General features: G+C 46.5%; 3 protein-coding genes across 5 annotated transcripts; 2 read left to right on the top strand and 1 right to left on the bottom strand.

Annotated features, from left to right (window-relative positions):
• Positions 1-493: 493 nt before the first annotated feature.
• myadmb (myeloid associated differentiation marker b) lies at positions 494-4375 on the bottom strand. The gene is made up of 2 exons (XM_047028564.1): positions 4272-4375; positions 494-1671 (listed from the first exon to the last, which is right to left on the bottom strand). Exon 2 carries the CDS (start codon positions 1551-1553, stop codon positions 672-674), a length of 882 nt encoding a protein of 293 aa, XP_046884520.1. The 5' UTR covers positions 1554-1671; positions 4272-4375; the 3' UTR covers positions 494-671.
• A 119-nt stretch (positions 4376-4494) lies between these two features.
• Positions 4495-12441, top strand: pex19 (peroxisomal biogenesis factor 19). Of its 3 annotated transcripts, none has more exons than XM_047028560.1 (9): positions 4495-4672; positions 7965-8058; positions 8806-8894; positions 9398-9560; positions 9685-9770; positions 9861-10034; positions 10244-10411; positions 10515-10559; positions 10678-12441. In XM_047028560.1, exons 1-9 carry the CDS (start codon positions 4664-4666, stop codon positions 10762-10764), a joined length of 915 nt encoding a protein of 304 aa, XP_046884516.1. In that variant the 5' UTR covers positions 4495-4663; the 3' UTR covers positions 10765-12441. The 3 variants fall into 3 exon arrangements, with proteins under 3 accessions (XP_046884516.1, XP_046884518.1, XP_046884519.1); XM_047028562.1 differs by lacking the exon at positions 4495-4672 and adding an exon at positions 6873-7103; XM_047028563.1 differs by lacking the exons at positions 4495-4672; positions 7965-8058 and adding an exon at positions 8127-8467.
• Positions 12442-12762: 321 nt separating this feature from the next.
• Positions 12763-24062, top strand: copa (COPI coat complex subunit alpha). Its single transcript, XM_047027650.1, has 29 exons — positions 12763-12981; positions 13376-13489; positions 13585-13658; positions 13788-13868; positions 14007-14083; positions 14345-14454; positions 16153-16262; positions 16369-16468; positions 16623-16841; positions 17023-17173; positions 17298-17364; positions 17444-17519; positions 17621-17703; positions 17883-18108; positions 18537-18675; positions 18932-19094; positions 19234-19380; positions 19634-19823; positions 19927-20022; positions 20224-20312; positions 20502-20625; positions 20968-21057; positions 21254-21357; positions 21531-21677; positions 21881-22204; positions 22411-22521; positions 22659-22820; positions 22906-23100; positions 23660-24062. Exons 1-29 carry the CDS (start codon positions 12942-12944, stop codon positions 23717-23719), a joined length of 3669 nt encoding a protein of 1222 aa, XP_046883606.1. The 5' UTR covers positions 12763-12941; the 3' UTR covers positions 23720-24062.
• The last annotated feature ends 155 nt before the right edge of the window (positions 24063-24217 follow it).

Consider the following 24217-nt stretch of genomic DNA (forward strand, 5'->3'; position numbering starts at 1 on the left):
CCTGCTCCTCGAGGCTTCCATGAACTAAAGACATATCCGTAAAACCCCTATGTCAATCTTTCAGATATATGTGTGTTAGTTGTCAGATCTTAAAATGTTTTGGTCTCAATTATGTGATAGCATAGTAATTGTCAGCTTGTTTGGCCTATAGGATGTCGTTATTTACGTTAGATAATACAACTTTGGAAACTATCAAATAAAGTGGAAGTACTGAGCTCCAGTAGCTCTTTTTCATTGGCCTGGATCTTCAGTTTGAATTTTCTTTCAGTTCTTGCCAGCTGTCTCTGTGGGGAAACAGTAACAGATATGCACACAAGCACGTACAAACATTGTAATTGTTTTCTTGGGCCAGTCCTTTATCAAACACAAACATTTAGCACTGACAGCTTGTTTGGCCTATAGGATGTCCTTATGTACGTTAGATAATACAACTTTGGAAACTCCCAAATAATGTGGAAGTACTGCTCAACAAATATTAGAATGGCTATTGGTGGGACATTGACAGCTACATGAAGCAAAGCACAGTAAGCCATTTATTTCTCCTTCTTGAACTAATACTTTCTCATGCTGCGCTTCAACCCCTTGTCCCCTTTTTCTCCTACCCTCGCACATCAATCCCCAGCTCTCTCTCTCTTTTCATCCCGTCTCTCCATCCCTCTTCCTCCCCTCCCTTAGACGCTGACAAAGACAAGCCTAGCCGAGTAGATCAGGTCTGCCACATAGAGGATCAGGTTAACTGCGGTCAGCACGGACACAGCCATCACCTTGTCCCAGGTGCAAAGTCCCACATAGGAGCTGCAGCCTGGGGGTCTTGATGTGCCCCCGTGCCTCCTGTCAAACTTGAAGATGGGCCAAATGATAGTGGCTGAGAAGTACAGGAGGACAGCCACAAGGGCGTATGCCGACAAGAAGCGGGCGAAGGGGAAGGGCAGGCAACCGGTGCACTCGCAGATGCACAGCACGATAATGGCCGCCGACAGGATGAAGCAGATGCAGTAGACGGCCAGGCAGTACTTGAGAGCCTCGTGCTGGTCGTAGCCCACGGGGTCACTGATGAAGACGAAGATGATACAGGCCACGAAGGTCTCGCACACCTTGAGCAGGCCCGGCGCGGTGGCCATGTAGCCGGCGACCTCGCCCGGCCGCGCCTTACTGACGCTGACCTCGCTCATGTAGGCCACGGTGGCCAGACAGGAGAAGACGGTGGCCACGATGCGGTAGTCGCGGATCTCGCTGCTCCGCGTTTCCCCCTTCAGGAAGTAGAGGGGGAAGATGATGGAGGCGGAGAGGCAGAGGAGGGCGGCGTAGCAGGCAAAGGTGATGGGGAAGTTCTTCCAGGAGACGGGGGCGCGCGTCTGCAGGCCAAACAGCTCCACCAGGAGGATGACCAGGGAGCCGGCGAAGCTGAAGGCCCAGCAGAAGATGCACCAGTCCCCCGTGCCGTGGCTAAGGTAGGCGCCGTGGACGGCCACCGAGAACGCCACGCAGGAGAAGGCCATCGCCGCCATACGCAGCCAAAACAGGGGGTTGGAGTGGACTATTACCAACGGCATGATGGGATGTAGAGGGCACCGGACTTCGGGGAAACGTTTAATTGCGGTGAAGTCACTTGATTTTTCTCTGGATCTGCTCTGGTCCAATGCTGCAGGCTCTTATCTGAGGCAGAAGGATCTAGAGTGACAAAAACAAAATTGGGGTATGGTCAGTAAAAATTGCCAGTGTGCATACGCCCTGATCCACATGAACACAATGACATACAGTACTAATTTTGTCCACATGAGGCCAACAGTTTTCACTTCAGCGTGTATATCCTGAAGAAATGACAGAAAATGCACAGGGCCACAATAGCATGCATGAAAAAGTGCTGTCTTTCATAAAAAAACAACAAACAAAGCATGGCCTTTAATGTTGCGTAAGATCATATTTTTAGCACACAGTTTGTGTTTAAATACTTTATTTAAGAGAGCGTTCTCAACAGAGGCATTTTTGGTCTTGTCTGGTCTGAAGATAATGGCACACCCATGCAGACATTCTTGAATAAGCACAACCTCTTTTTAGACAGGCACAGTTCCAAGACCTGCACTCAACCCCACAGTGTGTCTGTCGTCAGCCTTGCAGAAGTCTCATCCACACACAATCACACCAGCTGGGGGCTGAGCAAATTCCGTCGCCACTCCGTCCCACACACACACACACAAAGGCATGTATTCACAAACACACATATGTATTCTCACATGAACAAGCACACATTCACACACAAAACACACTCACAAAAACACACTCTCTTTAACACACTCCCAATGCTCCCCCACACTCCCCACAATTGGTAGTGTCCATGTAACCAGTTTACTTTGACTGATATAAACATTCTGAGTGCATGCCTATTTACATTAGCCAAATTAATCATCAGGACTGCCATAGGGGGCGGAGAAGGGGAGTTGGAGATGTGTGAAGGGAAGGGGAAAGTAAAAGGAGAGAAAGATGACTAGAGACGAGAGAGGGAGGGAAACTTGGAATGAGAGACAGAGGAGAAAGACTAAGAGAGTGACCGTCAGGGAGGGAAAAGGGAAGGAAAAAGAAAAAAAGAGGGCAGAGAGAGAAATATGGGGGAAGCCCTTTCCCTCTGACCTCAGAAGGACACATAGTTTAAACACAATGATGGAGGAGAATAGCAGAGCAGTGAGTCACTGTCCACTGCCCCTCCTTCGTTTGATCTACTTTTCACTCTCTTGCGTTTCTCCTTTTCTCCCTTTTTCTTTCTCTCTCTTGTAACACTTTCCAACTGACTGATCTGTTCCAGATGTCTGGCAGACCACAGCTGCCTTGCTGCGAATGTAGTGAAATTGTCCAAGTCTATTCCTCTGTTTCCTAAGTTTCTTTTACTGCCTCTCCACCTCTCTCTCACTCCATTTTCAAGTAAACAATCTCTTTCTCCACAGCTTCTGTTTTTCTCCCTCTGAAACTCTCCCTCACTCTCTTTAAGCTTGAAATTAACTCTAAAGGTAAAAATAAAAAAAAATAAAAAAATAAACTAATGATGTCCCAAGTAAATCACTTTAAAAACACTAATATACAATTATACGTAATGGAAAAATATGTCCCCTTCTGGTCATTACTTACACTGTGCTTATGGAATCACGTCAGGAAAATGGGCTGAGAAATCAATTGGACCATAAACCTTGTATGGAAAAGTCAGCATTCAGAGTGCATCATGGAAAACACTACGTTCTCCCAGAAACAGGGGGGACTTCCCTTTGAAATGGGCTTAAAATAGGTTCACACGTTGCCTGAACAGGGGAGAAAACAGGATACTACATCAACGTACTGCTAGGCAGTTCCCTTTTTGCACCTATGGCGTAGACATACACGTCCATACACACTGAGAACACAGATACGCTTAAAGATTAGGACAGGACTCAGGCACGAGGTCATGCACATTGGTTGTCATGACACAACATGAGTAACTCAATTTCACCCATAATCCACTTAGACGGCCATGGGCACAGACACAAGACAGGCTCTGTCCGCAAACAATCCTTGTAGGCAATCCCACGATAAAATAGAGAGGTGGGTGGAGCAGAGTGGTGTAAAATTAACAACATTTTAACAGTTTTGCAATACTGTTCCTAATAACACTGGATTGGTATTTACACCCAAAGCCATTGTGTATAGGCTACGTGCAGTATAAATCAATGTTCTTTCAGTTTATTTTTATTTCTAAAACGTCTTTTTAGAAATATGAATTTAAGGAACAATAGCATTCCTGTAAATTTTCTGAAATATTACTAGGCTCAATGACTCATATTGTATGTTGAATATTCAAACTTATTCTTATTAAGTCAATAATTAGCTAAAAGAAAGTTCCCCCTTAAGTCAAATGAACCGTTATTCTGATTCTTCATTCATCCAGGTGGGTGTGCCCCGGAGATGCACCGCGCCCTGCACGCACTTACACTGCCTTTTGAAAACATAACTGATAGCAAACAAAAACATATTATAATAAGTTTTTCCTAAATGTCCTCAATTTTCTACTGTCAACAGCTGTAAGTACAACACATGTTGTCCATTTAGCCTATAACTCATGAGTGTTACAGTCCCAGTTTTTTAAATACGTTTTTTGGTTCTTTTAAACACTGCTTGCTGCCATGCAGATGGCAACTTGCAACAAGTTACAACAAGTATTGTAAGGAAAAATAAGTTAAATCATGGGGTGATCTCACGTGCAGGGTGCCTCTATTTGATTCGTATAGCCTGGATGCGAATTATCTTACCTTTATTTTATTTAACTGGTATCCTTTGTTCTCTTCGGCTCTCCAATGGTTCCTGACAGGCGTAGACTGGGTCCTGGTCCGGACTACTACAGGCATGGTAGCCTAGGCAAAGCCCTCCACCGATGATCCCCGCCCATATACCAAATTAGGTAGCGAATGTCTACATCGTTATTGCCACATCTTTTGAGTGCGAGTCATCCGTTTCCTCCTCTTAGTGGTGATCGACGAGAAATAAGTTGTTAAATCGTTGGTGAGAAGGCAATGGGATGTGTTGTTTACAATTTATTTTTGTGGGTAGCCTATGCAACTGCAGTTGCACTGTTGCAGGCAGTTCTTTAAATGCATCTTGTTTTGGATTGCCTACTACGCCACATCATTAGGTTCCTATCGGAATGCAACAGGTAGGTCATCCCAACATTTTTGTCTGCAGGCTTACCCTATAGGCCTAACGGACATAGCCTACTGAATAGCATGGGAGTATGATAATTTTTGCAGTTTTAACATCAATCAATAAGCCACTAAAATAGGCCCCAAAACTAAATGGACAAATGAAATAGCACTGCATTTTCCCTGTGATTTTTCACCCAATTGAAACTCAGAGCACTTCTGTTTTTTGGTTTCCTTGAGATGAGAAATAACATAGCCAGTCCCTGTGATAGGCTAGGGAACTTTTTTTTAAACAGTGGGAGATTTAGATTGTTTAAATAATGTTATTTCTGCCCGAGGACACCCCATGGTAAATCTCAGCCCTGACGACATGAGATGGAGCTGGAACTTCTTCCCAGCAGTTGCTCCCGCCACTGACCAGCCTTCATTCCCCTAGATTGCTCCTCTACCTGAACCACCTCTGGTACCCTTTCACAAAATGTCTAGCCGACCTAACTCCCCAGATCTTACTTAAAACGTAGGGTCACATTAGTGTCACACAACAAGGACAAGCGAATTGTAAAAAAGCAGATAGCCTAGGATAATGGCCCATTTGATTGGCTTTGCAAGAAAAAGACCCAGAAGCTGGGCTCCGTAAGTGTTCCTCCATTTTTTCTATCTACTGAAAGCCAAGTGATGGTTAGAACGGTATAAATTGCATCAAAGCATTAGGTTTTCTGAGAGTTGTTTACCAACCTAGCAGTAGGCTACAGTAGGCTAGGCCTACTGTTAATGTCCTATTTTGAATCAGTCTCTACTCTCCAGCCAATTTTGTTTCAATCATGTTCCAGCCAATCCACTTGGGCAGGGCAGGCCTCTTCCTTCATTTATAATGTGAAACCACTACAGTAGCTATCAATCTAACCCATGCTGGAGAAAAGTTCAGACTTATCCAGAGCGACTTACAGTAAGTACAGGGACATTCTCCCCGAGACAAGTAGGGTGAAGTGCCCTACCCAAGGACACAACGTCATTTAGCACGGCCGGGAATCGAACCAACAACCTGATAAATAGCCCAACTCCCTAACAGCTCAGCCATCTGACCCCCATAGCTATATTAGGGATAAATGGGTTTATAGCCTAATAGTCTTGTGCAGCAAAGATGTTGAGGGTTCGCCTTTTGGATGGATTTAAATCCATGACTTCTTTAGATGTAGCCTAATTTTGCAAAAGATTCTTAGCAACCTAAACTTACTATAAGACTTACAATACAGGACAAATCACCAACGGAAACGAAAGTGCCTATAGAGACGAAGTTGACAGACTGACAGGATGGTGTAAAGAAAACAACCTGACCCTGAATGTCAAGAAGACAAAAGAGATAATAGTCGACTTCAGACGGCAAAAGGCGAACCCTCAACCCCTCATCATCAATGGTGAGGAAGTGTAGAGGACCTCCTAGTTTAAGTTCCTGGGGGTTATGCTCTCAGAAGACCTGAAATGGAAGATGAACACAACCGCCACAGTCAAGAAAGCACAGCAGCGGCTCTACTTCCTGTGAACACTGAAGAGAAACAACTTATCTCCCGAGCTGCTTAAGTCATTTTACCACTGTTGCATTGAAAGTGTCATCACATACTGTATCACTGCATGGTACGTCAACTGCACAGACAAGGACAGGAAATCCCTTAGTCGGGTCATAAGGTCTGCTGAGAGAATAATCAGACTTCCACTGCCTCCCCTGGACGACATCTTTAGGACACGCTGCCTCCGCCGAGCAGGTGTCATTTTGAAGGATATAGGCTCACCCCGCAAACCATCTCTTCTCCCTGCTGTCCTATCGCAGACGCTACCGGGCCACCACAGCCCGAACCTCCAGACTGCAGAACAGTTTCATCCACAGGGCGATCACAGAACTAAATACCCACACAACTCTCCTACCCCCCACCCAGCACAACTATTTGTTTTTAATATATTCATGCTTGAGTGCGTGCAAGCATCGTGGTTGAAGGGTGTTTGTGGTTGAAAGCATTGTTGTGGTTGCACAAGCAAATATTTCGTTGAGTATCTAATGCAAAATGACAAATAAAGCCAATTCTATTCCATTCTATTCTATTATTTTTATTGATGTTGCTAAGATACAACCGCAGTTTCCTAGAAACGTCTTGTTTACTGGCTGTGTGGTTGAAGTCCATGGCAACATCATGACATCATATGACTCGCGTTTCCGCTCAAGCGCCCCAAAAGCGAAGTTTTGTTAAGGACTCAAATGGATTAGGAGAAAGAAAACATTTAGATTTACAATTTCTTTTTTTTTTTTTACAAAACAGTTTGATAGCAGGATTTCCTTGTGTGAAGTTAACTACAGTACAGTACCTTACATGTAGCCTACAAGATCGAATGCAAAATGCAGTGTTTTATGAATGACGCAGGAAACCTTAATAATTAGCTTGTGCGCTGCTGCGGGTATGGGAAATAAAATAGCGATCGTGTTAAAAACCCAGACAATGTTTTGTTAAAAACAGTACAGTCTCTCCTCTTGGTTCTCTAATTGAATAATGCATTTTGAGACTGAGCAGCAGCTTGAATCTACTGTAGCCTAGATATACTGTAAATGTTTTTAGTTTAAATGCAGTTGGTTGGAAAATCTGACAGACTTTTGCGTGGGGGCTAACTTTTATTAGATGACTGGGATTTGATACATGTCTACAGCCTAATCCTGACAAACGCCTGTATTGTTAATTTGTTTGCACTTGAGGTCAGAGAGCTAATTTATAAAAGATAAAGACTCCTTTATGGCGAGTTGGTTTGATTACAATGCTGGATGTTAATTGATGTGACAAATACACTTGCTTTATTGCTTTTGTGAACAAAGGTGGATGAGATGTCTGTGTTGGGAATAGGCCTATGTAAATTCTTGAAGTTGCAGCCGCACACACCTGACCTTCAGTATGTACAGGATCAGGTGGTGATATTGGGTGGTTTGATGTTCACACTGTGGTTTCAAGGGCAGATTGCATACAACCTACACAGGAGAGGAGCTAGACAGATGGCTGAAACATTGTGGATCATACAGTAACCTATGTCTGTCCTGGCAAATGTGGACATTCTGCAGCTCTATTGATCCCATTTGGGCTATAAACTATCACTTAATCAAATCAATTTTATTACAACCGTATGCCTACATGGGTTCAACACCCAAAATCCCATAATTTTGATCCCACTGTCTCTGGAAGTGACCCATCACGAGTTTCATCCATAGAGTTAATAGGGTTTCATCGAGAAATCTTTTACAATTGTTAAACCGACTGCAACGTCATTTTACAGCGACCGCAAACCTTCTTTACAAAAAACAAGATGGCGTCAGGATCAGCAGACCCGTCCGCTGGACAAGATTCCGAATTGGACGAGTTATTGGACAGTAAGGTTTGATATTAGTAATTTACGTGTCAACCTCTGTCTAGTATAGAGCATAAAGCCAATATTGCTGGTATAAATTGGACTAAGCATTTTTCGCTGGTGGATTTTGAGTTAAACAATCTGGGCATAGTCGTCTTTTCAGTGCTTGTCTATGTACAGCAAGCTAACCATCAACGAGCTCTGTCAAACAATTTTTTTTCTTTGAATGCAGTAGTTTTTTTCTGACGATTAAATATATGATGCATTTTCAATGCATACACATGGCTAGGATTTTATAGTTCTATTTAAGATGCTATACCAACGCTAGCTAAATTGAATCCGATATGTGGGTGAAGGCTCACGCTGCCCTTGAAATTAATTAAATAGAAAAATGGCTGAAGCACCATGGATTAAACATCTGAACAATATAGGTAATCTCAGTCTGTTTGTCACGCCAGACAATGATTTCGGGTAGCCTAGTCAGCAAACCAGGTTACATCGTTATGTTAAGCCTGCATGCTGTAAATCTATGCATAAGTATTGCACCGCCAATGTCATGCTGCATTAGTAAACAGTGCCTGGCGATAGCAGCTTCTCTTTAATTTTGTGGTATTGCTAGCTAGATCATTGGAATTACTAGATTAACACTTTTCCTATTTGCTTACTCTTTCCCTGCTTCCCTGCTATTTAAAGAATTATATTCATCAAGTAGCCTACAGCAGTGTATCTGTTCTGAAGCTAATGTCCTCTTCTCATCTCATTACCAAAGGTGCACTCGATGACTTTGAGAAGACGAACACAGCACCGCCAGCCCTAGAGGTTGAGGCACCCCCATCTTCTAAGAGTGCTGCAAATAAAGTAAGTTATTGTTTGGCATAGGCATAATACAACCTATATGTTAGAGCAGTGTAAGGAGGTTGCTTGTCTCCTCCTTGGACCCCTGTTTAGTTTGCATGTCCATGCTATTATTGAAGCTGAAGTAGAAGCAGTCAAAGTTCTTGACTGAAGCTCTGATTTAAGAAAAAAAATGATGTCAATAAACCAACCTAAAACCCCCAAAGATTACTACCTTTTAGTTTGGAAAACGTGGAAGACAAAGAAATGCTATAAATGCTTGTTAGCAAAGGTGCCTAACTTTTTTTGCTTGTAAACTGGACCACAACAAACGTAGTTGTCGGCTCAATATTGGGAACCTGTTGTTTACTCCTTTAAATCACTTCATTCTGAATGTGCTTTTGGTGGTACACAACTACACATGGCTGCACTACTTTGTCTAGTCCCTCTTATTTCCCAGTCCCAAAAATTGACATGCCTGTACAATACAGTATGCCTTGTTTACCTGTTGATGTACATTTCTGTAGCCCCCCCTACTGGAGGACAGTCAGTTTTTCGAGTCCCTGTTTGAGGGAGAGATGGCCTCTCAGGCGAAGGAGGAGTGGGAGAAAGCCATGGCCGAACTAGCACAAGAAGAACCAGATCTGCTCCAACATTTTCATAAACTGTCTGAGGCGGCAGGGAAAGTGGGTAAGAACCATCCTATTTTTACGTGTGCTTCACTCATGTGCAGTGTTTACCACTTGACTGCTGTCAGTTCATATTTTTCAACATTTCTACTCCATTGGTGTCAATTTGTTTGCATTTTGAGCAGGCACTGATGTGGCCTCCCAACAAGAATTTACTTCCTGTCTAAAAGACACCCTCAGCGGATTAGCCAAAAATGCAGACAACCTTCAGGTGGTTAAAATCAAACATTGAAACAGATTGAAAGTACAACATATCTCTGTACTATCATATTTATCTGTAATCTCTTGAATTGACTCTTAGAGTGCAGGATTGGCTGGAGACGACCTTGTTAAGACTCTAGAAGGACTGGGATTGGAGGAAGGCGGCGAGGGGGCAGGGGAAGATGGCAACATATTGCCCATCATGCAGTCCATCATGCAGAATCTTCTGTCTAAGGAAGTGCTCTACCCATCTCTCAAAGAGATCACCGAGAAGGTGTGTGGAATTTGCTTAAGTTATCCCTAATTAAGAATGTTTTGTTTACCATAGGAAAATATTTTTTCCTTGTCATATCTTAAAATAATGTTCTTCTTCTACAACCCAAATGTCAGCTAGATCCAACACTTATTTCTAATACCCAACCTACCTATCATTCACGTCTCTGTTTCTTATTGATCAAGTGATTGTCACTCATTCCCGTACAGTACCCTGAGTGGCTGGACAGCAACAGGCAGTCCCTCCCCCTAGACCAGTACCAGCGCTACGAGCAGCAGGCCAAGGTCATGGGAGAGATTTGTAGCCAGTTTGAGAAGGAGGGTGGCGGAGGGGAGGGAGAAAACACCTTTGAGAGCATTCTGGAACTCATGCAGCAGGTGAGGACAAAAGAGCTTCATATTCATGCATTTTCGACACCAATTGTTGTTTGTAGTTGGTGCACATAGATCGATCTGAGATGAATGCATCTTATTTTCTCAGTTACAAGACTTGGGACAACCTCCCAAAGAGCTGGCAGGTGACGCGGTAAGCTTGTGCACGCTTGTGATCTCATTCATTCTCTCTCACTCTCTCTTTATATCAGTGGGACCGTGGCAACCGTGGAGGTCATTCCCCCTTTATTCACTGTGGTTTCTTTCCTCAGCCACCTGGCCTGAACCTTGATCTGGAGTCACTTAACCTCCCAGGGGTCCCTGGGGCCGGGGCAGGGGAGCAGTGCTCGATCATGTGATCTCAGAGCAGCCACTTCTTTGGATGCACAGAACATAGGGAAAGTGTACGAACGGAGGATCGATGCGGGAGGAAGACTGCCATCCCCACGGCAGAGGGGAAAAGGAGGACAACAAGACTGTACATGTGTCCCCACCACACGCTCACACACTCCCCACCCCCTGAGAAGTCTCGAGATTGTCTGATGTATCTAAATGAAAGGCATTGTGAAGGGAGACATATCGAAACAATGCGATCCTCTCTTGGAAAGTCTGTAACTCACCGATCAGCACAGCTGACCTTAATTTACTTGCTTTGGTTTGTCAGAAGTTCCTTCAGGTCATCCCTGGGTCAGCATGTTTACTTGCATTCCCCCTGTTGGGTGTTACCCCAGATTCTTAGCTCATCTTAGCTATTGTTTAGCCTCATGATGGGGCTTTTCCAACCCCCCATTGGTTGAAACAGTGCCTTGGTAATTTTTATGAAGAATTAGAGGGAATTCACTATTGTTCATTATAAATCTTGCAGCAAGGCAGAAATTGTTAATTACCAAAGCTGTGTGTATTGACTAGCTATGTTGCTGTCGTGGACAAGGCATAAACTAAACAATGACTCCATTGCTTGTCAGACAACTTAAGAATGCACAACACTGCAGCCAATGTGTTAGTTATGCTTCCACCCAGACAAACCTTCTTTTGGGTTTGATCTTGGGGCCTCTGACTTGTAAATAAGTGAGCACCTCCAAAAACGATCTCTTAGCAAGCTACATCACTGCAGTGGCATAGGTGGTTGGTATTTCAACTGTGAAGTGAGTATAACTCGATTATACTGATTGTTTTCTTTTCAAAGAACCAGTGTGGGAGGCAGGTTCAATCTGTGTTATCACCCAACCATAAACAAACAGGTTTTCCATTGAGGAGATATGAAAACAACATATTTTAGATTTACACAATTTGCCAATTCGATTAATTGTGTTATGATTCAATTGCATATAGATTAATATTTATGGTTTATAAACCAGTGTACATTTGTGAATTATTGAAAGAAGACAAACTTGAGGAGTACCTCAATATAATAATAAAAACAAGTTGTGCTTTGAAGTGATGTGAAAAGAACATAATTCCCGGTGGCCTTTGCTGTGGCCACGGTGATGACTAGGATTAGAATGACTGTGAGTAGTACTCCCTGTTTTGGACAATGTTTTGCTGAACTGACTGAATTTGTAGAATGGCATTCTGGATGTGGGACTCTATACAAAGCTGGCACAACATGCTGACTGTTTGCAGGGGAGATGCCCTTTAGTTTGAGTGTTTAGATAGTGATTTGAATTGGGTGCTATTTCCTGACTTTTCTATCATGCGTTTCATTGAAATATATTGTACTGGTGAAAAGTTACTTTTCCAGGCATTGGTTTAAAAGATTTCATGAAGTGCAATAGAACCTAGAGCTGATAAACCAGCTACTCATAAAGAGTGTCTTTGTAGAGTTTGAATGTTGAGATCTACTGGAAATTCTAGATACAGGTATTGATGTTAATCAGCTAATTCAGCCCATTCAAGAGGGAACTATACCGTTTCATCAACATACCTGTCCACAACTAAAATTTTTAAAGCAACATCCTTCCAATCACATGGCTTGTTTGATCAGACTTTGTAAATAACTGGAATATATTCGGAAATAAATTAACCATACACAAAAATGTATCATTTTCTTAATCGTTTCTGTTTTGAGGTGGCATGTTTTGATGTTAGGGCAATTTAATAGGTTATCGAAAACATTGCATGATACTGTATTAGATCTGAGTAATTCAGCAAAAAGGCTGCATTCCTGCACCAAACAGTGCCAGAGAAAGCAAAGTTACTGCACCTGAAGTTATATATTTGTTTACGGCATATGTTCGTTTCAGCAATTTTTGGAAAGAAGATAGTAACTGCTGAACCAGAATTCAGTCTTCATCAAAAGCGCCTCGGTGGAGCTTTCTGCGTCAGACTGTTTGTATCAACTTTATTGACCAAACCGGAAGCTAGACAGGTCGACGTGTCAGGAAAAAGCTGTCGGGAGAAGTGGCTTGCTAGGTGGATGGGCAGAGGGTTATAACGCTAACCTGCTCCCAAGAGTTCATACTGTTGTTTTTACATGTTAAGTTGCGCAAATAGTACAATTATTGTTCAGTGATACAGTGGGCATTACCTAATCAAGATGTTAACCAAATTTGAAACAAAGTCGGCCCGTGTTAAAGGTAAGCAAGCGCTCCTACCTTAGCTATACAGTACAGTAGTAGCTTGTTAGCTAGCTTTCTCTGACGTCCCGGCTAGCCAAAACAACGAACATCATTGTTAAAGTGATTACACACTACGGTTAAAATTCCAGGATGTTTCCGTGGTCAAAGTCTGCGATAAGACTGCAATCAGTTTAACATTTTTGTCTAAACAAGAAATGCACCACAACTAGCACTAGCTAAACTGGGTTAGCTAATCCAGCTACACTACAGTACGTTGATCAAAAATCGCTTGCCAGCAAAGTTAGCTGTCTTGAATTCAGTGCAGATTGAATTAGTTTGAACGTAATTTATTCATACTGGATTAGCTTTAATGGGACACATGTAAGGTAAACTGTCTTCATCCGTAACATAGGACTGAGTTTCCACCCAAAGAGGCCCTGGATCCTCGCAAGTTTGCACAATGGAGTCATCCAGTTATGGGACTATCGTATGTGCACCCTTATTGACAAGTTTGATGAGCACGATGGTAAGTAATAGACAAGTACTTACAGTTGAAACGAATATGCATTGATGTTTATATTTATTGTTAATGTGTGTAACTTTTATGCTTGCATTATAAAGGCCCTGTCAGAGGAATTGACTTCCACAAGCAGCAGCCTCTGTTTGTGTCTGGAGGCGATGACTACAAAATTAAGGTGAGACGCTTGCATCTTACGTTCTTTAATAAATACCATGAAACTGGAAGATAATGAGGTTCAGCGGATGACTAGTGTGATGCACACATTTACGAGACGATCCATGTAAAACAACACAAATCTTCCAAGGTATGGAACTACAAGTTACGGCGTTGTCTGTTCACTCTCCTTGGACACCTGGATTACATCCGCACCACTTTCTTCCATCATGTGAGTTTTTACACTTTAAAAGATGAGTACTTCAATACCAGGGTCTCTCCTGGAGCTGAAATGTCATGTGCAAGTTGACCCTCACTGTACTTTGTATAGAATGTGGATGGAACCTCTAATAGTTCTCTCTCTCTCCAGGAGTATCCCTGGATTCTGAGTGCCTCGGATGACCAGACCATCCGCATCTGGAACTGGCAGTCTAGGACCTGCGTCTGGTAGGACCAATAGGCTTCTTACAAAGATGCATATTTCCTTTTAATTTACGTTTTGATCATGTTTAAATTGTCCTGGGGGCGGTGCTGTCGACCTCCCCTCTTTCTCTCTCTCTCTCTCTGGAGTCTTGTGCCCCTCCCTCTTTCAATTATTCAATTAGTATTATGAATTCAAACACTGTACATACCTTTCTACTTGACTGTTTTTATATCACACTGAATGGATTTTCTCACGCAGTTGGTTTCTCTCTCTCCCCTATCCAGCGTCCTGACTGGCCACAACCACTATGTGATGTGTGCCCAGTTCCACCCCTCGGAGGACCTGGTGGTGTCTGCTAGTCTTGACCAGACTGTGCGCGTGTGGGATATCTCCGGTGAGGGATGAGAGGGGATAGCCGGGGAGGCGAGGGGAAGGGGAGGGAAGGTTTGGTGTGTGTTTTTGGGTGCTGGGAGGGAGGGGCAAGGTGGTATGGAGAGGGAGGGGCAGGAACAGTACCTATGGCCAAGGGTCCTGGCCCTGAAGCCCCTCCCCTCTGCCATGTAGAGGATGACTCTGTGGGCCTTTAGCAAAAATGCCTCTCCTCCTCAGTTCAGATATACAGGTGACCTGAGAGTTGGTAGGATGAGATCACCAAGGCACCTAGCCTTGCTAGCCTGGGTCAGCTGTAGTGGTATTGGGTTCAATAGACAATATTAGGTTCAAAGAAGGAGAGGCATTTTTGTGCTTTTGCATGTTAACATCAACTCTGTCTTGTCAATCTAAGGTGTTTCTTTGTTTTCTTTCTTCCTTAACCAATTAACAGACTTTCACATCCTGTCTCCACATCCTTCCACACATGCACACATGCTCAATCCATGGCATCTGCTAGGCTCTCTTCTCCACCGAACTCTCACCATTAGCATGTGGGTCCAGAGACCGTTGCATTGCGTTCATATGTGCATGGCTCATTGCTTGGGAGGTGTGAAATCCCCCTCATAGTTTACACCTTTTGGTGTGCATGAGGAGTGTACTGCAATAAGACCATAGACTGCATGAAGGCTTCAGACAGCACAAGAGACTACTACACTGATCCACTCTTATATCAGTTATCAACCACTCCCAACTGACCAATACTAACTCAACATTGAACAATATGCTCATCACAAACTCACCAATCGCCAAGCCTCTCGCTCATTGGTGTTCCCCGACATTGCCCCCATGACCAGCATGTTAATTGTTGCTAATGGTAAAGAAAAAATGTACAATTCCTTAGTATCCTGTTATTGGAATAGGTCAGTCTAACTCGTTGGCATGGCTCAGCTATGTAAACAGGTGCAGCAGTATCTCTAACCCAAGCATGGACTGACTCTCCAACAACGTACTCACCCTCCAGACCATCCAACTCCCCTATCAGAGCACATCTTTACAACCCCAGCCACCACCCCTGCCCCCACCGCGCCAACCAGTGCACCACCTAAATCCTCCACCCCACCCATGTCCGCCTGTCCACCCCCATGCCCCCCCCCCCTCCCGGAAACATCCACACCTGCATACGGGTTCCTAGTTGCATTCTGCCTCATCCTCATTCTGTTGGACTGTCTGTCCACCGCCTGATTTGCGAGGGCAAGGGGGCTCTGACGCAGCCTGTGTTCTCGTCTGTTGTTGTGTGCCTGTGTTCCGACTCAAGGCCTAGTCTCGGGCTACGTGATTTACAACTGCAATCCAGTTCGAAGTTGTTGTAAGAGTCTCCGGTACACGTGTTTGGGGGATTTCCTAATCAATGCTGTGGGCTGTCCATGTCATCATGGCCTCTAGCCTCGAGTCTGAACCGCGCCACGGAGAACACAGGTTACTTTGGAGTTTCTCTCTCTGGTGTGTGTTCAGCAGACCAACAGATAGTGTCTCTCTGTAGTTTCAAAGAACAAAGGCCACATTTTTCCTTCCTTCCTCCCTCCTCCTTCATCTATTTCAGGTGACACGTGTTAACGTATCTGTTCTGTCCTCTCTCCTCCTCCCCTGCACGCGGTCATGTCCCTGTGTAACATGTATCTGGATCTCCCCTTGTGTGCGGTGCTCTGAATGTTGGTTCCAGGTCTGAGGAAGAAGAACTTGTCCCCCGGCGCCGTGGAGACGGAGGTGCGCGGCATCTCGGGCGTCGACCTGTTTGGGGCGTCCGACGCCGTCGTCAAGCACGTCCTCGAGGTAAGACGCGGCGTTCTGCGTTAGGATGACCGAAAGGGGGGCTTGAAGATGTGGCAACTCTGAGACTTGTAAACTTTTGTGTCTTTCTTTCTCCCTCCCTCCCCAGGGTCACGACCGCGGGGTCAACTGGGCGGCCTTCCATCCCACCATGCCCCTCATCGTCTCTGGTGCCGACGACCGACAGGTCAAAATCTGGAGGATGAACGGTCAGTGACACCTTTTGAAATGAAGTAGCACCCCCGCCGTTGAGACGTAGTTTTCATATATTTTTTTTTAATGAACCATGAGATACTAGGCCAAGTTGTTGTCTGAAGAACCACAGCCCACCTCATCTCCCTCCTCCCTCCACCCCGGCTGCAGAGTCCAAGGCGTGGGAGCTGGACACCTGCCGCGGCCACTACAACAACGTGTCGTGCGCCGTCTTCCATCCGCGCCAGGAGCTCATCCTGTCCAACTCGGAGGACAAGAGCATCCGCGTGTGGGACATGTCCAAGAGGACGGGAGTGCAGACCTTCCGCAGGGACCACGACCGCTTCTGGGTGCTGGGGGCCCACCCCAACCTCAACCTGTTCGCCGCCGGTAACCCCACACACTCGAGCACACGTGTACACACAGATTCCCATTACTTGCGCGATAATCTTTGCAGCGGTAGCTCATCATGTCAGTGTACATCGATCGTTCCTTAGCAGCAGTTAGCCGTTAGCAGCAGTTAGCATTAGCAGCAGATGGGAGTTAGCGGTGGGCTCCTCGTCCTCCCCAGGTCACGACAGCGGCATGCTGGTGTTCAAGCTGGAGCGCGAGCGCCCGGCCTACGCCGTCTACGGCAACATGCTCTACTACGTCAAGGACCGCTTCCTGCGCCAGCTGGACTTCAACAGCAGCAAGGACACCGCCGTCATGCAGCTGCGCAGGTGTGTGTGTGTGTGTGTGTGTGTGTGTCCGGTCCATAACCATAACAGTCCCCTTTGTTCGTTCAGTGAGTTTGTTTCACATATTACATGGTAACTTACTGTGTCATGCTGTCATTTCTCCCAGTGGGTCCAAGTTCCCAGTGTTCAGCATGTCTTACAACCCTGCTGAGAACGCAGTCCTGCTCTGCACGGTGAGTGGCACTCCCTCTATGAAACACACACACACACACCGCTTCTCATTGCTAACATGGACTTTTTGCTGTCTCCCAGAGAGCCACCAACCTGGAGAACAGCACCTACGACCTGTACTCCATCCCCAAAGAGAGCGACTCCCAGAACCCCGACGGTAACAGCCCCCCCCGGCTCCATCACAGCCTGACTGAGCCCGATGAGGTGCTTACGCTTAGTCATGCTTCCTCCCATGCTGAACTCCGTATCTCCCCACAGCTCCGGAGGGGAAGAGGTCGTCTGGTCTGACGGCCGTCTGGGTGGCCAGGAACCGCTTCGCCGTCCTGGACCGCATGCACTCGGTGAGGGCTCCTGGTTTTTGAAATTCCGCGCGTCTCCCGAGATCCCCAAGATCTGCAGCGCTAGGCTTGCCGGAGCCTGCCGACCCCAAGAAAAAGGTTGTGAAGATTCCCCACAAACCGGCGAAAGTATTTTCATCCATTTCGTATCTCTCTCTCCCCATGTCCCTCTCCCTGTTCAGCTGCTCATCAAGAACCTGAAGAACGAGATTGTGAAGAAGGTGCAGGTGCCCAGCTGTGAGGAGATCTTCTACGCCGGCACGGGCTCCCTGCTGCTGAGGGACGCCGACGGTGTCACGCTCTTCGACGTGCAGCAGAAGCGCTCGCTCGCCACCGTCAAGATCGCCAAGGTCAAGTACGTGGTGTGGAGCGCCGACACCAGCCACGTGGCCCTGCTGGCCAAACACGGTAGGCACCTTACACACACACACACACACACACCAGAAACACACTGATTTATATCAGCATATTATCCCTCTGGCTGTGCTTACGTTTTCTCCCCGTGTTTTGCTTTCGAAGGCTGGGCTTCTCTAAAGCTCTGTGGCTCGTAGGAGTCAGACCCATTTAAGGCTGGGGCTTACGACATGCCCTTGCTTTGCAGCTTTCCATATTTGTTCACACACTCGTAGTGTAACCGACCCTATTCATCGAGTAGACAGGGTGTCTGCAGGGTCTAAAAATAGTCTGTCTTAAATGTATTGATTTCAATTAAAGGCGTATTGGGTTTCCATCTCCCCTGAATTGAGTTCCACACGGCATCTCAAAGGCCGAACGTGACAAAACATGGGGTTGCTCTGCTTCGGTCAAACGTGTTTTCTCCTCTGTCCCCTGCGCAGCCATCATGATCTGCAACCGCAAGCTGGAGAGCCTGTGCAACATCCACGAGAACATCCGGGTGAAGAGCGGGGCCTGGGACGAGAGTGGGGTGTTCATCTACACCACCTCCAACCACATCAAATACGCCCTCACCTCCGGGTACAGAGCTGCCTCGCACCTCCCACATACCCTCTGCTCTTTACACTGAATGCAGAACCAATCGAATTAAGTTGATGTGCTCGTCGGTTTGTACACTCCATAAAATGTCTATAAAATTCACACTGGTTGGAAGAATAGGGTCTTATTATCGTATAATTTACACCACAACCCCTGTGGTTTTAACTCTCTTTGTCTCTCGTTCACTCGCTCTCGCTCGCTGATTCCCTCACTTCGTCCCTCCCCTCTCCCCCCATAGTGACCATGGGATCATCAGGACTCTAGACCTGCCCATCTACGTGACCAGGGTGCGGGGGAACAGCGTGTACTGTCTGGACCGGGAGTGCCGGCCACGCGTCCTCACCATCGACCCCACGGAGTACCGCTTCAAACTGGCCCTGGTCAACCGCAAATACGAGGAGGTGTGTGTGTATGAGAGAGAGATAGAGAGAGAGAGAGAGAGAGAAGGGGGGGGGGGAGAGAGAGGGAAGGTGCTTTGTGGATGTGTGTGGTGTTCTGCAGAGTGCCTCTTGACCTGAGCCCTGTCACGGCCCTCCTCAGGTGCTCCACATGGTACGTAATGCCAAGCTGGTGGGCCAGTCCATCATTGCCTACCTGCAGAAGAAGGGCTACCCCGAGGTGGCGCTGCACTTTGTCAAGGACGAGAAGACCCGCTTCAGCCTGGCTCTGGAGTGCGGCAACATTGAGGTGAGCCACACCTTCCAAAACTGTTAGGGAACCCTATTCCTTAAGGCACCACTATTTGGACATCCTCTTACCATAAACAGTAAGGACAGCAGGCCTATTAACAAGTTTGATTGAAGGCCTACTATAGAATATACTATCACTATATCTGTTCTTAGTTGATCCTACCCAGTCTGAAAATCAAGTCTTTTAAATGTAGTAGGAATAGAAAATACCCAGTGAACACACGTGAACGAGACATCCTCCGTGTCTGCAGGTGGCGCTGGAGGCAGCGAAGGCCCTGGACGAGCGCGGCTGCTGGGAGCGCCTGGGCGAGGCGGCCCTCCTCCAGGGGCACCACCAGGTGGTGGAGATGTGCTATCAGAGGACCAAGAACTTCGACAAGCTCACCTTCCTCTACCTCATCACCGGCAACCTGGCCAAGCTGCGCAAGATGATGAAGATTGGTGAGACTGGGAGACGTGTGTGTGGTGTGTGTTTGGGGCTGGTCGTGTACGTACGCGAGTGTGTCAGTGTGCTAACCTCCTCTCGTGTTTCCGTCCGGCGTAGCGGAGATCAGGAAGGACATGAGCGGTCACTACCAGGGGGCCCTGTACCTCGGGGACGTCAGCGAGCGGGTCCGCATCCTCAAGAACTGTGGACAGAGTGAGTTCCTCCTTCCCCGCGTCTCCTCCCACCTCTTTATAACTCTGTCATATCCATCCCTACCTCCCCTTTTACAGCCTCCCTACCAGCTCACCCTCTGCCTGGCTCTCCCTCTCGCCTTAGTTAACGTGGAAGATTTCCCACGGTTGCCTGTAACAGTGGCTGTATTGTGTGTCTGTGTGTGTGTGTGTGTGTGTGTAGAATCCCTGGCCTACCTGACGGCTGCTACTCACGGCATGGACGAGGAGGCCGAGGCCCTGAAGGAGACCTTTGACCCTGAGAAGGAGACAGTAAGTCATGATTAAGGCACATACTCATCTGACAAATAGGTTCACAATCACACATGGAAATCTGAGAATTGGGTTAGGGGTTATTAGGTTGAGAAATACTGTCATACACACACACACACACACATGCAACTGGGAAATGTACATTGAGTATATTCAATAGAATCAAGCCCCTCCCATTTGAACCCCCAGCTTCCAGAGGTTGACCCCAAGGCCCAGCTGCTGCAGCCCCCCCCTCCCATCAACCCCCTGGACACCAACTGGCCTCTGCTCACTGTGTCCAAGGGCTTCTTCGAGGGAGCCATCGCAGCCAAGGGTGAGTCCTTCTACACTCTGCCCCCTCTCTGTTCCACAGCACAGGTACTGGGATTGGCCTTTTGTTTCTTGGAAGGTGTCAAATTGACTTTGACTGTCATTTCTCTGCAGACACTGCATTAGAAAAACTTGATTTAATGATGGCCAGGACGATGCAGCCTTCTGTGTGTGTATTTGATATAGGGATGATATAGTGTGTGTGTGTGTGTGTGTGTGTGTGTGTGTGTGTGTGTGTGTGTGTGTGTGTGTGTGTGTGTGTGTGTGTGTGTGTGTGTGTGTGTGTGTGTGTGTGTGTGTGTGTGTGTGTGTGTGTGTGTGTGTGTGTGTGTGTGTGTGTGTGTAGGCAAGGCAGGTCAGATGGCTGCAGACATGGACATGGAGGCCCCTGGGGAGGAGGGCTGGGGGGAGGATGCAGAGCTGCAGCTGGATGAAGGTGAGGGAGGCTTCCCATCTCTAGCAACAACAACCAAACTCATCGACGGAACATTGTTCTTTTGATATTTTTTTACCACACTTTTACTTATGATGTGTGTATCCCTAACATTTCTTATGTCCCTCTCCTTTTATTTTCTATGTCACTCTGTCTTTTTCGCTCTCTCTCTCTCTCGCCCCTCCTTTCTGTACCTCAGATGGCTTCATGGATGCCCCAGAGGGACTAGGTGATGACGGTGTGGCGAAGGATGAGGGAGGTGGCTGGGAGGTGGAGGAGGATCTGGACCTGCCCCCAGAGCTGGTGAGAAACTCAACATCAGCTGTTATCAGGCTCAGGGCTGCCTAACCCTGGTCTTGTCAGTAGTGAGTGTGTGTGTGTGTGTGTGTGTGTGTGTATGGGATGTCCATCTTTCTGCTCATTGATGTACACAGTATCTGTCAGTCAGTCACATGACCTCGCCTCTCCCCCACTAGGAGTTGCCGGCCGGAGCAGGAAGCGGGGCTGAGGACGGTTTCTTTGTCCCGCCCACTAAGGGGATGAGCCCCACCCAGATATGGTGCAACAACTCCCAGCTGCCCGTAGACCATGTACTGGCCGGCTCCTTCGAAACTGCAATGAGGGTGAGGACAAACACACACATACACACACAAATATGTAATCATTTGTCATTTGAACTTCCATAAATGTAAACAATGACATTTTTAATATGCTTACATGTGAACACATACACTTCTACTGTATGTGTTTAGACTCCTAAACACATACAGTAATAGACACACAAACTGACCCACACAAACTGAACTCTCTTTACCTCCCTCCACAGCTGTTGCATGACCAGGTGGGCGTGGTCCAGTTTGCGCCCTACAAGTCTCTGTTCATGCAGACCCTGTCCCGCGGACGCACCTGCTACCTGGGCCTGCCCTCGCTGCCCTGCCTCCGCGGCAACCCCCAGAGGAACTGGAAGGACTGCGGCGCCAAGCAGGGCCTACCCGCCGTGGGCCTGCGCCTGGCCGACCTCATCGCCCGCCTGCAGCAGTGCTACCAGCTCACCACGGCCGGCCGCTTCGAGGACGCCGTGGAGCGCTTCCGTGCCATCCTGCTCTCTGTGCCCCTGCTGGTGGTGGACAACAAGCAGGAGATCGCAGAGGTGAGGCAGCCTCGTTTGTTCTGTTTTTTCGTCGATCCCCCCCCCCCCATGTTCCCACTGGAAGAGGGGAAAGGAAAGACGGAGAGAGATCCATCATTACTTTTTTTTCTTTTCTTGTTTTTGTACTTTCGAACCCCTGTAATGGAAAGTTAGATGGTGCGTTGACAGTGTTGATGGTTGGACTAAAAGCTCACCGTGTTTCCCAGGCTCAGCAGCTGATCACCATCTGCAGAGAGTACATCGTCGGCCTCACCATGGAAACCGACAGGAAGAAGTTGCCCAAAGACACATTGGACCAGCAGAAGAGGCTGTGCGAGGTGCCTCAAAACAGTCAATTCCTCACCTGTGCCATTGCCCTCCCTCCCTATATCCTTGCTTATGCCCTTATACTCCTCACATTCTGTTATCCTCTGCCTAGTCATCTCCATTTAAAATGACCTTTCTTTTTCTACAGATGGCGGCTTACTTCACCCACTGCAGTCTCCAGCCAGTCCACATGGTCCTAGTCCTTCGTACAGCCCTCAACCTGTTCTTCAAACTGCGGAACTTCAAGACAGCAGCCGGCTTTGCCCGCCGCTTGCTGGAGCTCGGGCCCAAACCAGAAGTGGCACAGCAGGTATGTGTGCTTGCGTGCCACATTTTTTAAAGGTCTCATTAGATTTCTTCTATATCTAACTTCTCACCCCGATCTCCTCCTTTAGACCCGCAAGATTTTGTCTGCCTGCGAGAAGACCCTCACAGATGCCCATCAGCTGAACTACGACCCCCATAATCCCTTTGACCTGTGCGCCGCCTCCTACACACCCCTGTACCGCGGGCGACCAGTGGAGAAGTGCCCCCTGTCCGGAGCCTGCTACTGCCCCACATACAAGGGACAGGTCTGCAGGGTCACACAGGTCGGTGGAGACGCACGAACGCATCACGTTGCTTTGTGACAAGCGTTATTATCGATGGGAATACAAGAGTAGTCATACTGCAAATGTGGACTTTTCGACAGGTCTGCAAACGCCTTTGTAAGCAGAGATTTGTTAAAACGGTCTCGGTCGACAAACGTTTTAACAAATCGAAGCAACAAAGCGTTTGCAGACCTGTCCAAAGTCCATATTTGGTTTCTTATATAATACAACAATACGTGGGAAAATCCCAAATCAAACACAACGAATCTGAAGCAAACACCATGTTGTCAAGGTCAATCGCTACATCTCCAAGGCAACCGCTTGTTGCATTACATTCCAACGAATGTTTGCGGACTTCTTAGAACTTTTCTGGACCAATAAGAACAGCGTATTGGTCTAATTATAAAAATAGTATATAAGAAACTGTAATAACAGGCGAGACCGACTTCACGCTGTGCTATTGCTCTGCCTCAAACATTCTTACTTACAAATAATTCATAACATGAATTACCATCATTGGGACTTTTGGCAAATTACATTTGTCGTTTTCTTTTTCTAGGTGACGGAGATCGGCAAAGATGTGATCGGTCTGCGTGTCAGCCCCCTGCAGTTTCGTTAGAGACAAAGGGGGAAGAACATAGAATCCATTGTGTGAAACACCCCCACACCCCATTCTATTACTATACATACTATATGATTCATATCTATGGGACATTTTTATTTCTTAATGTTTCATGTTTTCATACTTCCAACTGTTTGGCCTTGTGCTTATTCTTGCCCTCTTTCAGAAATGTTTCCTTGTTAAGTGACGTTACTGTGCTCATGCAAGTTGCAGTCGTGGTGTCAGTAGAACCCTTGACCTATCTTTCTGTCCTGTATACACCATCAAATGAATAATGATAAATGAGCAGGGCTGCTCTGTAACCTGTTAAAGATTAAAATAAATACAAATGAACTGTTAATGTCATTGTTTTCATTTTATATCAGGAGTATTATAGGTTTTGTACTGTAGTTAGTAACTTAATTCCTGTAATCTTTTATTAGTTATACAGTGATCGTCTGGCTCATAATATTCATCACATTAAATCTTCACACACTAGTGTTTATTGGGTTGAGA

Source organism: Hypomesus transpacificus, chromosome 10 (assembly GCF_021917145.1).
Source record: "Hypomesus transpacificus isolate Combined female chromosome 10, fHypTra1, whole genome shotgun sequence".
Classification (NCBI taxonomy): Eukaryota; Metazoa; Chordata; class Actinopteri; order Osmeriformes; family Osmeridae; genus Hypomesus; species Hypomesus transpacificus.